General features: G+C 34.9%; 1 protein-coding gene across 6 annotated transcripts in view; it reads right to left on the bottom strand.

The window, feature by feature from the left end:
- Positions 1–5,876: 5,876 nt before the first annotated feature.
- Positions 5,877–17,134, bottom strand: part of LOC149426832 (four and a half LIM domains protein 2-like) — a 108,168-nt gene continuing 96,910 nt past the window's right edge. For 3 of the 6 annotated variants that reach the window (XM_089633516.1, XM_089633523.1, XM_089633536.1), the window contains 3 exons: positions 13,193–13,362; positions 8,496–8,682; positions 5,880–8,088 (listed from right to left, as the gene is read on the bottom strand). In XM_089633516.1, the coding sequence (XP_089489642.1) occupies positions 7,931–8,088; positions 8,496–8,682; positions 13,193–13,362 (515 nt within the window). In that variant the 3' untranslated portion in view covers positions 5,880–7,930. Of the gene's footprint in view, positions 8,089–8,495; positions 8,683–13,192; positions 13,363–17,134 lie in introns of all 6 variants that reach the window. The other 3 variants (XM_089633510.1, XM_089633543.1, XM_089633528.1) reach the window with 2 other exon arrangements.

Raw genomic sequence — 17,134 nt, forward strand, 5'->3', positions numbered from 1 at the left:
ATTTTGCTGTAAGCACATATCATGTATGTATGTACATAAATTCCCATTGGGATTGTATGGCGAGCAATGGTGACCGGGTATCTCATCAAAATGACAGTTCAACACACCTACAAAAAGTGATATAAAGTCATGAAAAGTGATGAAACAAAAACAAGGTTAAATAGGTAACTAATGCTGAAATAGGCCAAGCCACGAGAATACAGCCTGGTATGTCACCAGCTTTATTCTGTTGCCTATTTTTAGGTGCTTTTACACTGGGAGTAGAAAACATCTTGGCCTTTTATAAGCCCAGAAAAAATACAGTGTCAGGCTTACAAAAACTGTTGTAAAGGTCATAATGTCCTACTTACAAACTCCCATGATTTTATGGTATAATGTGGCAAATTAAGTTCTTTAGAAAATGATCATCAAACATTTAAATATTTGTGCCTAAAATTAGCAAATTCAAATTTTTGCAATGTTTTTTCATGCCTAGATAGAAAACAGGCTGCTAGTGCTAAGCGGGGATTTAAACCTTATCACCATCTACATAAGGAGTGTTATTGTTAGCGGCCCAATTCCAAATTTTACATTGCCTTAAAGGGCCTGACAAATTACGCTATAAGTTCAAAGTGTTTTATATAACTCCATATTACTCGCCATAGAATCCTATACAGACCTGTCACACCTAAAAAGATGATGTGCTACAAGTGTTGGCGTTGTGACGATATGCGATCTGATCTGCTAGTCAGGCGATATTTGAAAATTATGCGACCCCCTATCCTACGGCAGGAGAGGTGGTCAGAACAATTTACGGAGTGCCGTAATTATGCGGCTGTCATCTGTCAAAGTGACAGATCCCATAAAAAGAAATTATAACCGGCAGCAGTTCCCCAATTGATCTGGCTTCCTCTCCTGAGGAAGATTAGTGTGTTATTATTATTATACTAACCGGCGAACTTATCTTGACCTAATGACATTGTACAAAATCTGTAACAAATTTATTGACTGTCATGGCTTACTCAATCTAACAAACTTTAAAATACCACCCAGAACGACGAGGCTTAACGACTTATTCCATATTAGCCGGACGCGCACAAATGCTGGTGTCAGGGATCCAATCAGAAGAATGTGCGAATTGTATAATAAAAACCAAAACCTGAAGGATTCCGACATATTTTTTGATACATATCGTCGCATTAATTCGTAGAATGCGTAACTCCCAAATGTAAAATTTTACAGGAGGCACAAAAAACCTCGTAGTGAAAAAAAATGAAAGACGGCTTATTCTTTTTATTTATGTTTCGAACATATAATATATTTGGAAATTTATTTTCAATCATTAAACTTTTGTAAGTTAAGGCTTTCTATTTCAAATCGGAGTTAAGAAGTTTACGTAAAAACCGAGAATGGAGATACGCATTTTACAAAAGATACATATTTTTCTGCGAACAGTTTTATGAACAACCTAGCGGAAAATTTGGGAGATAGGAATTTTACATTTACAAAATAAAACACAACAATGTATGTGTATGTCGAGGCAGTCTATTTAGATGCATTTTAATGATGCGGAAGGTTATCGTTAAAGGAGTGGTAATCCTTTTCTAATGTCTGTTTTAAGTCTTGTAAATGCTGGTACTTTTCCTTCCTTAAGGGATTAAATCTGGCTCTCAAGTGAAATCTTCAAACTCTGGAGATCATTACAGATTCGGCGACGGTTTTGTGCTGGGTGAGATCTACACTGACCGGGAGTAGTCGTGTCAGAGATGATCGTTAAGTGACGCTTGGAGTTGATGAAGGAGATTGTAGAAGAATTTGATCTGACATTGTCGATCACCCTTTTTGTCCTGTAGAAATAAAAATGATGTACTTACTAGGGTTTGCAAGACCCAGGCAAAGAGTAACCATGACAGGAAACGTTGTGAAAGAGACTCCTCAGAGTGTGAAGATAGGTGGGAGAGACTTGAAAGTGGAACTGGTGAGCAAACATGTGCTTTAAGCGTAGAAAGTCTTCATGCTCAGCATCACTTTGGAGTAAAGTGAACGCTTCATCTTGCCCGGCTGGTCGATCCCGAGGCGAGAAGAAAGGACGTCGATAGATGCGTGCGTTCCTGCGTACAATGCAGGACAATTGACCCTCCACCATCATCCCATGAAGCGGGTAATCTTAATGTTGTGACAACCTGGAGTCGCTTGGCAGTTGATGTTACTCATTTCAGTAGGAAATGTTTACTCACATTTATCGATTGCGGTCCAAGTAGATTTGCCGTGTGGCGGGAAATCGAGTCAGATAATGCAGCTTCGATTATCAGACATTTGGAAGAAGTGTTTCGGGAAAGAGGCCCGCCCAAAGTAGTTCTCATGGACAATGGTACTGCATTTTGTTCCTACAGTGTTACAGATAAGTGTAAGAGATGGAATGTTCGTCAAAGATTTTGCGCGGCATACCGACCAGCTGGAAACGGTATAGTTGAACGACATCATCAAACAATAAAGAGAACTGCAGCCAGAAGTGGAAGCGATCCCCTGCAGGCAGTGTTTCGGTACAATCTTTGGCTGCAAAAAGTCAGGATGATCGAGGTATTGCGCTGTCTAGTATAGTTCACACTTCACACTCGTGGAGACACCCTTCTGCGCAAGTGAATATAGAAGAGGAAGTATTGACTGAGCTCTAAGTGGGCGATCTTCTTGCGGTTAAACCAGTAGATGGGAGATGCACATCGTGCATGGAAGGGTGACAGGACTTACTTCAGTCAACAACATCGAAGTAGATGGCATACCAAGACATGTGCTTGACCCGCGGAAGATGCCTGACAGAGAACGGACTATGTCTGAGGAGAGACGAGATGGAATTGCCGCACGTTCCACCGTAAATATTTTGGGTTTGTTTGAAGAGGACAGTGAAGAACCGGATCCGGATATGCATCAGGAGGAGATCCACTTGCAAAGAGATGGTGACCTTGAAGAAGAGATAATCACAGAACAAGGACCTATTAGGTATTTACGAAACCGCAGAGGCACATAAAACAAGAGAGCTACGGCAGAGCGTCACACGGTGCAGAAGACGTCAGCTTAGACTACAGATACAAAACACTATTCGTGACTTCACAATTAAAATTAAGGTTATAAAATGTTCAAAATTGATTAATCAACTTATCTCAGTTAATTTCACGGTAAAACTATTACACCGTAAATAAATTTCCTCAGTCAAAAACACAACAAGCGTGCACGGCTCACCGGCCAATACTGAATTAAGGAGTTACGAAGTATTCGCGAGTAAAAATGGCACCATAATTTTACGCAGTTTTCTAATTTGTGTTTATCTAAAAGGTTAATTTTTTTTTAAATTTTCGAGTTTTACTAGTCGATGCGGGTCTAATTTTAACACCAGATGGCATTAAAAACGTATTTTCGAAAAATTTGGAGTTACGCAGTCTACGAATTAATGCGACGATACAGTACTTTTGGTAGGAAATTGAAGTCTGTTTTCCTATAAAAAAAAAGAAAATGTTACTTACTTCATTCACTATACTCTTTAACTACTTTTTTATGATTTATCTCTAAACTTGTATCAAAAATATTTGTACACTTTTATTTGACATTGAGCATTATCTATGTACAAAATAATTTTCTTTATACTTTTTCCTTATTTACACGTAAAAAAATATTTAAAATTGTTATCTACCAGTCAATCTGTGAGAAATAGTTAGGATGCAGGCGAATTCTCAAGTTATTGTTTTACAAAATTATCTTTTAATTACTGTCTGTATCTGTGTTTTCTCCTTAAATAAATGAATATATGTCATGCCCAAGTTATGCAAGCATAATATAGCGTAATGTGGCTTTACGCATATTTTATTTGGCTGGTTAGCTATTGCTTATAACATATTTTTTATTTGAGGAAATTTTTTTTTTCTAATAACTGCTTTTTCAACTTTTTTCTTCTGCTAACTATGCTATTGTATGCTTGCAATTTTTTTTCCACTTATTTATTTTTCTGTCAAATAATGGTTTTAATGAATTGCATGCACTATTTTTCCTAACATTATTTGCTTTAAATTTATTTTATGTTGGTGTTATATGTAATGAGGTTGTAATCTAATTTATTTTTATTTTTGAATAAATTTATTCTATTTAAAGAGTGATTAAATGATGGTAAATTAGTTTTTTGACATCTCTAAAAATTACGAAGTTATGATGTAAAAACATAATATCGACGCCGAAAAGGCAAAAGAGCGTAAGTGACAATTTAGTCAAAAATGAGTAAATCATACAGTATTGATTTGAATTTTTGTCTGATCAAAATTGTATATTTAACTAATTTTTGACTAAATTGTCACTTACACCCTTTTGACTTTTCGGTGTCGATATGGTAAATATGTCCCGTGACGTCACACGACATATGATTCAGTACATTTCAAAATTCTAATGACAGTGCATTATATACTTACACCCTTTTGACTTTTCGGTGTCGATATGGTAAATATGTCCTGTGACGTCACATGATTCAGTACAATTCAAAATTCTAATGGCAGTGCATTATATACTTACACCCTTTTGACTTTTCGGTGTCGATATGGTAAATATGTCCTGTGACGTCACATGATTCAGTACAATTCAAAATTCTAATGGCAGTGCATTATATACTTACACCCTTTTGACTTTTCGGTGTCGATATGGTAAATATGTCCTGTGACGTCACATGATTCAGTACAATTCAAAATTCTAATGGCAGTGCTGCAGTATCGCTGCACGTGTACCGAGATGTCACAAGCTTTTCTGTCGGCAGCAGATCATTTTGAAGGCTTATATCTTTGGTACTATTTGGTATTTTCCAAAAATTCAAAGAGTTATGTCTTCAGCATGCATGAAATTTCATTTTCTGAGACAGCCTTATTATATTGCTGTTTTATTTTATTGTTTCTATTTGATTTTTATCATGTTTGCTATTCTTACACTGTTTCCTTATTCTTACATTTATTAATTATGTTCACGCATATTTATTTCCATAATATCCCTATATACGTAATTTGTATTTATAACTTTTTAATTTAATGCCATCTATACATTACTTGCTACACAGATTAAAGAAAAAAAGTATTAGGGGAAGAAACTAACGCGGTCATGGGCGTCTACTTTTCAGTGTTTTGCGAATAAATGTATACGACAGTCTGTAGGTAATTCGCATTGCAGTTCAAGTATTTTAATCTTCGATAGTGTTAAAAAAATTGGTTGGGGCAATTTTCTAAGAATTGTCTCGCTTCTCTTCAAATTATTTGTATCCAGGCGTAAAATAATTTGTCACACTGGCCGCTTGGCTTCATCTGGACATTAAACCTCAGTTCTAAATAATTCATTGCCGAGGCCAGACCTACTCAGTTCAGAAGATTCACTGCCACAAAAAATTCCGGAATAAACTGTGTTTCTCAGTTGATAGACGCTAGTGCTAAATCGTGGAGGAGTAAAAACAATCTGCGAATGTGCTGTGCCAGGTTTTTTTTGTTGCCAGGTTACAAAAGTGCGTGTTACAAAACAACGCTTTGTAATAACAGAGAAGAAAAATGCCCGCAGTCATTTCTTATTTCTTATTATTCAGACCAAGGAAAAGTGTGGGAAGCAGTCAAAGTCACCAGACATACCGCCAGGTAGGTGGGACTTACTATACCTTCTCAGCCTCTGCCCTACTCAGTTCTGAACATGGAGGGGCAAACCTATACACTAGAGACATCTGTTGGAGAACTCTATTAACTACTAATGTGTTATTCCTTGACAGTATCATTATTAGTATTGCATCATTATGTTATTTTATCCTAGAAATGAGTTAATATTATTGGGTTTTCAAAACAAACAAGAAGAGTTAATTTTGTAATAATATATTTTCTGAATATTTAAAGCAAAATATCAGATGAAACTGTTACAAACTATGGTCGTATTAAGTAAATTATCAACATATTGACATAACTAATATTAACATTGATACACATAGGGTAAATAATATTTAAACTAAAAAAAAAAACATAAATTATTTGTCGTCAACAAATAGCATTTACACATGATTTTAAATTATGTTATTCTTGCATAATTCACTATAATTTACAAATTTACACATACAAAATACCAATATTTAAAATAAGACTACGTATCTCAAAAGCGAAAATTGAAAAAAATATTTAAATATTAGTAAACCAATGTAAAATTCATTGTTAAGGTCACACGTGAAAATATAATAATTCACAGACATATAATAATATAATGGTTGTTAGAGTGGAAAGCAGGGGGAGGTTATTTTATAAAATCTCTATACAATATTCTCTAAATACAGCTAATTAAAGCTGCACAGATAAGGCAGAGTTTAATAATAATTGACACAATTATAGAGGCACGTGGGATACTGAACAAGTTATATAACGGATTGTGGGAAGTTATATAAAGGCTTGCAGGATACTCAACAAGTTATATAACGGATTGTGGGATACTTGACAGGTTATATAAAGGCTTGCAGGATACACAACAAGTTATGTAACGGATTGTGGGATACTCGACCAGTTATAATATAAAGGCTTGCTGGATACACAACAAATTATATAACGAATTGTTGGATACTTGACAAGTTATATAAAGTGTTAAAGGATACTCGACAAGTCGTATAACGAATTGTGTGAGATACTCGACAAGTTATATAGAAGCTTGTGGGATATTCAACAAGTTATATAGAGGCACGTGGGATACTTAACAAGTACTTTAGGGCAGTTAGAAGACCTACGTATTAAAAATACAAAAGAAGTTAATTCAAACCTTAATTATATTTTTGACGCACATCAAAAATAGCCACATCTAATTAACCCTAAATACTTTACTGATGGGTTTACTCTAAACTAGGGTATTTTCTTTTGACTACGGTACATATATAGCGCTAAGGTTTCTAAATGCGATCATTTCGTAAACGTTAGATTCATGTTTAGAAATATACTCACGTTGTATTCAGATTCTTTGAAAGCACTAAGACAGGAATCTAAAGCAATAATCCCTCTAGTAATGTTATTGCAACAATACAGGGGTGGAAAACTTCAAGCAATAATCAATGGATTATTCCTACGTGTTAACACAAAACTTCTCATAACCTAAGGACACCGATTGCCTTACAAATACTTTTTCTAAACATGGTTTGATTATATTGTCTAAAATAATTATGCAATTACTTGAAATTTTATTTATCTTATTTTGAAAAGAAATTTATTACTCCTTTCCAAATTATAATTTTGTGAATTTTTGATCGAAACTTGATATGTTTAGTATCAGAATTTGGCACTAGCAACACACTATCTAAAGTTGCTGGTACATTTATTTTTAAAATGCATAAAGGCACATTTATAAATTCCGCAATGGTCGAGGTAAAAGAAATAGTGTTCTTACATTTACTTTTATATAATCTACGACACAAAACGCATCTATCAACAAAAATATAATTCAAATATGTAATACAAACACTACATTATGAAACGATTTTTATTTTGTATCTTTTGATTGTTTAACAAAAACATGGTCCTTATTAATAATATTGTAGGTGTTGGCTTTAAATGCTTTGGGAAACATTGTAGTATTAAATTAAAAGAAAGTTAGTGAAAGAAGTTAGTTATTCCAAAATATAATGTGATTATTGGTGTTAAAAAGTCTCTTCTGAAAGAGAAAATAATAATTTATCCTCGGTAGAACACCCAGGTTTTATTAATATTAACAAAATATTGCGAGAGACAAATTAATATAAAAAAATGTTAAGCTTTTGATTGAAAAGTAATCAAGGACTAAACATTTAAGTTGCAAGGTGGTACTGCAGAATCTTCGACTGGTTTGTGTTTGTCAGCATTTTGGGCAAATGATGTTGCGTTGGTTGATGTTGGACAGCACCGGTGTTGATGGGGGATGATCCAATGTGGTGGTTGGTGTTGTTTGTTTACATAAGCTTCTGCTTGGCGCACTCGGGGCAGATGATATCCTCGGCGTCGGTGATGAAGCCCCTGCCCACCAGAGAGGTCTTGCACAGAGCGCAGATGAAGCACTCGTTGTGCCAGTGACGGTCTTCAAACGAGATGAAGCGCGTGCCACCGATTCCTGGAAAACAAACGTTATAATTAATATTCTTCAACTCAATCAAGGCATTTACAGTTCCAATATTGCACTGTTCATTTTGGTGAACGAAGGAAGCCTCAAATCGCTGAAAGGTGCAAAATTATTCCTTTATTAAGTTAACAGTAGGTATATGAAGTTCCACTAAGACAACGTTCTGTGGAATGTAATGCAATTATTTAGAATATATAGACCACCAAACGAGCAGTGCTATTTATAAATCTAACAAAAAGGGCAGTTTGTTAATAATCCCAATAAGGAAACCTACTAGACTAGAAATTATTTTGTAAATTTCAAGAAGAAAAGGAAAATTAATGAGTTAAAATATCCAACTAGAAAAAGACACCAAGAAAACTTGAAGTATTTTGAAGAGGAAGTTAGTGTTTACGTACCGGTGATCGGCTTCACGCAAGAAGTACATCTCTTGGCGAACAGCTCCCCGAAGCACTCGGCGCAGTAGGGCTTGTCATCCCTGGAAGTGAAGCGCTGACCAGCCAGCGAGGTGGAGCAGTGCGTGCACGTGAAGCATTCGCGATGCCATGGCTCGTTCTTGTACGTCACTCCGCCCTGAGTGATGATCTGAAAACACAAATGTGTCGTGAGTCATTTGATGACTGGGTATGATGGGATACCTAAGTTAGGAAAGGAGTCGGAAATAATGGTTCCACGACAAAACAGAAAAGTGTCAAAACAATACATTGATCAATAATATATTCGTAATTTACTAAAAGTTTATCAGGAAATGTCAGTTTTTCAGTATGTATGAACAATGTTGGCGACACTGCCCTTGTTTCAATAAACATGGTTTTTATTATTATTATTTTTTTTTTTTATATTTTTTATTTTTTTTTTTATTTATTAAAAGTATACAATACAGAATATAGTATATTATATAAAGCATTGTACTCCCAGGAGTTAATAAACTCATTTAAAAAGAAAGACTAACATTCCCGGGTTACAAATAACCTGACAATATTTGAAAATCTCCTACTACCACCACAGAAAGCTGAAAATGTTGCTTGTGTTGTGATGGAGGACTTAGCCAGCCGAGGAATTGAACACACTACGACTGGGTGGGACCCAAACGCGATGTCAACTCGGCCACCGACCGGTAGCATAAAATGAATACGAAGAAATGAAACCACGCGAAAAAACGAGGCGTTTTTTCTTTGCAATAAACATTTATATTTAGTTGAATGCATTGATTTGGTCGTTAAATTTACGGAATCTGAAAATAATATATAGTGCGAACCCTTACTGCGTTACATTTGTGTGTAAATTGAAGGAATCTGGCGGTTATGGTTTTATTTTTATCCTAACAATTTATGCCATTACACAAAATCAACGATTACCGAATATTTCTTTCATCATTAAACCGCTTTACATAAGACATTTTTCATTCGGGACTCTTCATTGTCTTCATGCCTAGATGCAAATGGTTTGATTTAAGAGCCTCGATAAAAAATAATACCGATGTTTATGATTATTTTTATGTCTGTGTAAATTGATTAGCACTAAAATCTTGGAATCACGGTGTTTACTTTTGTTCAATTCTCATTAAAACTCATATGCAAATTTATCTAATTTTTTGTATTTTTCTTAACAGGTTGTTTTTCACACTCAGTCAATTAGTATTTGTCGATTATTTGCACAAAGCTTTGCCCATCTCATCTCATCTCGCCCAGTCAACATTACGCAACTCAATGTGTGTCAAGCGTACGTGAGTATTAAGTGCCTATATTATAGTATTATGCATTATAATAAACCTGCTTGAAAACGATTGAAAACATCCATCTGTCAAATTTACGTGGGCTGGTAGATTGCTTAAAGCATCGTTTCTCAACATTTTTAGTGTTGCGACCCCCTTAAAAGCTAAAAAATTAAAACCGTACGACCCTCCCACTACACATTTTAACGTTTATCAAAGTTCTAGTGGCTCAGTCTGTCTGTATGGATGGAAAAACAATCACGCGTGTTGTTTTTACGTCCAACAGATGACGCCGTTTTTTCAAAAAAAGCATATTTGTTCAACAGATTTCGCTGTTTTTAAAAAAGCGTGTTTTTACCTTTCACAGGTGACATCTACGTAATATAAGACGTAATAATAAAGAACTTTCGCAGATTTAAGATTTTGAACAAACTAACATTTAAATCTCCATTTTTATATAGACGATAGATAGATTACACTACTAACAGGAAAATTGTAATGTCAAAGGCTCACAACCGTTTGAAAATCGAAAATATTGTCTTCAATGATTAAATATGACAATTTGAAGTTTTACCCATTTCAAACTCAACCCTCCGCATTGATTAACTCATATTAATTAATTAATTAACTTTATTTATTAGTGTAGTAGGTATATGTAACACTTGTTTATAACTTAACCTGAAATTCACTATTAAATGAAAGGATTTTTCGCATAAGAGTCTTATTTTTTTGACAGATTGCGACCATTCCCTATATCTGATCTTGACCTTATTACTTCGGGAATCAAAGATATTAGAAGAACGAGATGTGCTATGCGCAGTTCGTACTGAGTGGAATTGTTTTGCCGAGTGTCGCCGGTTTTGTTCACCAATACTACTGCACACCTTCGCTTGCGCTAAGGTATCCACACTAATACATAGAACAGATTTCTGTGCGTACACGTCCCGATAGTATTCAAAGTACCCTAATTAGGTAGTACTCCGGCTACGGTCCGGCGGCCAACATAGCATATCTCGTTCTTCTAATATCTTTGGCGGGAATCCTGTCGCGACCTCCACAGATTGAGAAACGATGGCTTAGAGTATTTTTTCAATCAAGTTAGACAAATATTTATTTCATGAGTTTTTCCACATGTAGTGCATTATTTGCACCTCGAGTCAGAGTGGAATGTTTTTTTTGTTTTTTATATTAACCCCACACAGGAGGGTCTATGTCATCTTTGGGAATGCTGTGTGGAGGTTCTTTTTAAGGAAAGAAAGTGAGGAAGTTCTGGGAAAGAAAAAGGTATGAGGGGTGGGTAAGAATCTAGGAATCAGTGTGTCCAGGAGTGACGGACGAATGATCTATCAACTCTCTTGACGTGATGGGTCAAGCGAGACCAGTTGGAGATGTCAAAGGGTCTCCCCAAACCAGCGTCTCCCGATCCGGCTCGCCACGCAGCTGGTGGTCAGGATCATCATGAACACACATCACCGATGAACCCGGGCACCCCTGCTAAGCCACCAAGCGTAGCGAACCACTCGGGAGACCTATGGCAGAGGTGTTGGTTATCCAATAAATGGTTCCCGGGATGGCGGTACTTGAACCCGCCTACCAAAATCAAATTAAGATATTTTGTACATCGCTTGAAACGGTTATAGCTGTGTTTAGTGACTTGATTTGAATAGCCGGGTACTTACCGCAATTTCCCTTTTCTAAGTCCCCTTCACACTCCCTTCAGTGACATAACATACGTGAAAAATGGGGTTGCCATCGATAAACTGCATCAAATATGAAGCTCTTGTGCAATATTACGTAAATTACCTTTCTAGGAAACATCTGAGCCTGAATAAATAGTTATTTAGACATAACCGAATTACTGCTTTGAAACGTTATTTAACAGTGTTGTTATTTGGAACCAATACGATATAAATAAATTAGTCGGTTTAGTACAAAGAAAAACAGTTGGCAAGGAGCCGCACCTTTTAATTTTGATACCAAATCCATTAAGATAGTCTTTCTGTAACTTCAGATCAATTTATTTCCCATTTATCGGTGACATCACTTCACTTCATTTAATCAGGAAGGCGATATTCAATTTATTTTCGTTTCAGGAGCCGGCATTTTAAATTCTCGAAGAAATGAACAATTAGGTAAATACGATTCTTTTAGTTATAAAAATACGGTTGTGTGTGTGTCAAGCGTGGCTCTGTTTTAATTAAATCTGGAACACGAATTTGCTTTGAATTTTAGAATCATTTTCAAAATTGGAAATGATTTTGTGAAGGGTTCAGACCAACGATTAAGTACCTAACTATAATATAGGTAATATCACTGGTAATATTAATTCACTTTTCAAAATGGCCGGCAAAAGTAACCACGTGTGCTCACAAATTAGTTTGTAGGTAGGTACTTCATCGATTATCTGAATTTGTAAACGGTAATTTTTATAATATTTTTCTCAACACATCCATAGGTTTCAATATTGAAAAGATCACGCTCCATTATGAGTAGGTATGGTACGTAAAAATGAAATTATGTTGTATTGGCGTGACCAATGATCGAGCGAAATGATATCTTTCTTTTTGCGCGGCACCTGCTATATAGTTCTTAAGAGATTGGTATGGCGGAGTGGCTAGCATGTCAGACACTCAGACAATGCCAAAGGTTGAGAGTTCAATCCCGACCATTTGATTTATTTCGTATCCTAGGACAGGTTTTTTAACCGCGATCTTTAAAACTATACCTATTCGAACGAATCTATTATTGGCGGTGAATCATAGCTAAAATACACACACATAGGTATATCTTCTATCTCTTGTTATCAGTGAGGTTTTATGTTAATTTATGTGATATAGCAGAGTGTAAATTTCCCAGAGTCAGTGGACCAATGGCATCCCAAATCGAAGAATGTTGTGATGTTGAGGTAGGGAGGATAAGGAGAGGGGTAAGATGGAGGTTTTATTTCAGTGTATTCGGTGTAAAAGAGCAATCTGATGTTTTAGGTCGATTTCTTTTCGAAACCCTATTTGCTGTTGCAATGAACCAGATATTATATGTATTTCAAGCATTTAATTATTTTTGCGCCATCTTTATTTCAAACCCTGTTCATTGTCGCAATGAAACTGAATAATAATAATGAGAATTAATTGGTGACTTATTTTGTTGCACTTGACCCAACAAGTAGGTACCTAGCGAATAAAGCTTTCCCTTGTTTGGGGATCCATTTTCATTTAAACCCTTTTTGAAGTTGCAACGAACCTGAATAAGGACTGATTGGTGGCTTATATTGTTGCACTTGGCGAAACGAGTAGCGAACAAAGCTCTGGCGTTGTTTTGGCCCAATCTTTTTTCTTAACCCTTTCCGCTGTTACAATGAATCTGATTAACTTGGTGTCTTACCTTGTTGCACTTGACGCAGCGAGTAGCAAACTTCTCCTCGTAGCAGCCGGCGCAGAAGATCTCCTGTTCCCTCGGGATGAAGCTCTTGGTGCCGATGGGCGTCTTGCAGACCACGCAGCAGAAGCACTTCTCGTGCCACTGGCGAGTCTTGTACTCCATCTTCTTGGTTCCTGAAACAACAATAAACACACAGTCAGAATTTGTCATTTATAAATACACCAAATTCTCTTTTAACACGACTACTATATAATACGGTTTTAAAAAGGATATTTTATTTTCATGTAAATAACACGGTGATAAAAAGAGATTTATTTTATTTACGGCAGTGTCTTAAAGAAAAGATTCCCCTCTTACAAGACCATTAAATTACACGTTTTTAAAAAAGAGATTCGCTTTCTAAACGACTACTAAATTTAGTAAGAACAAAGCGTGTAATTGTAATCACCTTCTGCCTTCTAAATAACACGGTTTTAAAAAAGATATTCTTTTTTTACATGGAGTCTAAACATAATTAAAGAGATTTCCTTTTTACACGACTACTAAATGACACTGTTTAAAAAAGAGATCCCGCTTTTACACGACTACTAAATGTCTTTGTATCCAAAATACAAGGAACCAATCTAGCGTTAAATTGATAAATTGGTACAATGTTCGTAAACAAGGTACGTCTTTAATTATCTGTAAATTTGTTTTAAGATAAAAAACACAATTTTAAAAATTGGATTTTAAACCTATAAGCTTGACCTAAATTATCATGATTCACATCTCCATATAAATATTAACGCATTAATTTTAAAAAAAAGCTTTGCACTTAAAAGTCAGGTTTTGGGTCTTCATTTAATTTTAAATCTTGCTAATTTATCGGTAATGGAGTATATGACCCCATACATTACTAATTAATGGATAAATTTCTTTTTAAATGACATTTGATTGAAGAAAGTTTTCTTTATCTCAATGAGGCACTTGGTGCGGATCGCGGTAAGGTCAGTCATAGGTACTACAGGCCTTATAATATTAATGGTGTTCCTGGGAGAAATACAGTCAAATCGTGACGAATGGCGGTAGTTAGGTACTCTACCTATCTGCATATTATTATTATATAGCATATAGCGATAGCACGGCATCACGACTGTCGTTATATTAAGATGCGGAAGAAAATCGTCTCACGATTGGTTGAAAACCACAATTTTTTTATAGAAATTTAATGAATTTCTTCACGAAAAAAAATATTTTTGATTGGTCAGCAGAGCTTTTAACAAATAAATCTTATTAGAATGTATCATTATAGATCTTGACGTACTTTTTTTTTGTTTTATTCACACTCTTCTGTTACACCGACTATTGACAAACACCGATTCAAATATTTATTAATTTGATCGTTTTTCGTGGTCACATGTTGCTCACCAGACTCATAATTTATTTCCCTTGCATAAATACACGGTGTCCAGAAACTCGTAAAACAAGCGGTAAACTAGCGAATCTCTATTACACAGACAATACCTAAAAAAAATGTTTTTCTAAGCATTTAGATTTTTTTTCCATTTTTCTTTTTTCGGCTTAAAAAACTTTTGGAGCAGAATCTACGCTTCGATGCATATCAAAATACAATACACAGCTTATATTATTAACTCCTAGCGACGGATTATTTTCAAATTTGAGATTAAAAATTCCAACTTCATTCCAAGTCAATATACAAAAATTGATTCCAAATGTGATGTAGATTCACCAGTTTCCCGTTTGTACCACGAATTTAAGAACACCGTGTATCTTCTCATGACTACTTTCTCCACATATCCAATGTCCAAACCACCTAAAATACCCTTTCTAAATCTTTTTAATTATACTTAACTTGGTCCTTGCATTATTTTCGAATTTTTCATTCGTATAACATAGTTTTAGCTTTAGCACACTCAAATAGTACTACAAAGAACTTCTAAAAGATCTCATTTTTACAGCATTAAATTTAGTAATATTTTCGTCCTTCCTTTGCTAGTTCCATGCCTCATTGCCATACACAACTCTTTTGGAATCAGAACATAATTGCAAATATATAAATGATGACCTAATTCTTATGCAAGTACAAATCACACGAGCTTTAATGTATTTCCAATCAAAAATATGAATGTATATTGTGTTCGTAATTGAACCAAAGCTTTGTTTTTTAATTGAGTAGGACGCGAGTATGTTTCTTGATCTCACAGAGTAATACACACTAATTACAACGTTTACAGGACGACACAAAAGACGTTCAAGCCTTAATTAAGAGAATAATTGCTAAATTAATGGATCGTGCCGATCATGCCCTTCATTGTATTGAAAATTGAGACACTCGTTCGATCGACAGATTATGAATGAATTAATGAGTAGTAGAAGAGATGGAATTTTTTTAAATTTTAAATACAGTTTGCGTGGTGTTTGAGCACGGGGATCCATGTCAGAAATGAATGCTTCGGGCTCGTGGGAGGTTACCTTGCGGTAATTCGCTTGAATCTCTGCAGCATGCAAAGGTATAGTTTACTGTATTGTTATACGCGCGAATGATGTAATATTATAAAGCCCGTATATGCGGTACCGAACCGCAGGCGCGGTGTTGTATTATAATACATATTATATTGTATGCGGGAAGCTCAGTGTATTAATATAGCATAGGATCGGATTCCAGTTCTACTTGGAACAATTCGTTTCCAGCCTCCAGTTGTATCTATGGTATTACGATAATTTGCGTATTCAAATTCAAATTCAAATTCAAAAAAATATTTATTGCACAAAAATACAGAGTACAAAGGGTATAGCTTATAGGTTACATCCTAATTCTTCCAGCTAACCCAACAAATACACATTATATTACATAACCCAACAATTACATGTTAACAAATGTATGTAAATAAAAGACAAAAAACAGAGCTATTTAATTTATGTAAGGTATTCATTTAAGGTGTAGTGACATTTGTTTAAAAGAAATGTTTTTAGTGACAATTTTATTTTAAGTATGTCGGTTATTTGTTTGATGCTACGTGAAAGGTTGTTATATACTTGAATGGATAATAACAATAATCAGTCAAAAATTATTCCGAAATATCATAATACGTACAAACTTTATGCAAGTATATCATTGAACAAGAAGATAATATTAATATATCTAAACGAAACATGAAACAGAACAACACACCGAAAAATAATAAAATAACGGTCACAACTAGGAATCGAACCCAGGATATATATGTAAATACTAATAGTAAAAAAATGTAATTGCTTTCCGATTGTGCCAGAGTTTCAAACACATACTTCGAAATATATTTTCTTATGGACAATAACGATGGCCTAGTGCACACATGTGTTAAGTGGAATTTTTAAAATTTAATTAATTAATTAAAGGATCTAAAGCAACAAAATGAAAGTGAATATCCGCTTTTTATCTATTCTAGATGACATAAGTAATGTAAATTTCCCACGAAACATCTATTTACAAAGTGAGTAATTTGATAAATGATTTACCAAACACGCAATTGTTTTTTGTACATGTGTGCGCTAGGCATCGATATATGGTAAAATAAAACAGTAAGGCATGTCGTTTTATTTCATAACTCGTGATAGAAATGGGGTAGCGATCTGAAAATAGTTGCATTGATCTTAAAACTCCAGACAGAATAACCTGTGTAAATTTCACGACGCCAGAGCGCACCGTTCTTGAGTATTTGCCGTCGCCAACAAACAGATGTTCTGCTTTAAAGTTGAGATGTTCAAGCAGTTTATGTACTGTGTATGTAATGTCTATATTTGAATTCAGGTTTTGTTTTTCTCGCTGGTCTAAACTGAATTCATGACACATTGAACAAACCCACTGAGGCCTAAAATTGCCATTCGGTTCTATTAAAAAACAATACTATTATTTTATATTACAAATTCATTAAATTTCAACCTTGGAAGCACATTTTATATTGT

Source organism: Hesperophylax consimilis, chromosome 1, assembly GCF_061612785.1.
Source record: "Hesperophylax consimilis isolate HC1 chromosome 1, BYU_Hcon_1.0, whole genome shotgun sequence".
NCBI classification, from domain to species: domain Eukaryota; kingdom Metazoa; phylum Arthropoda; class Insecta; order Trichoptera; family Limnephilidae; genus Hesperophylax; species Hesperophylax consimilis.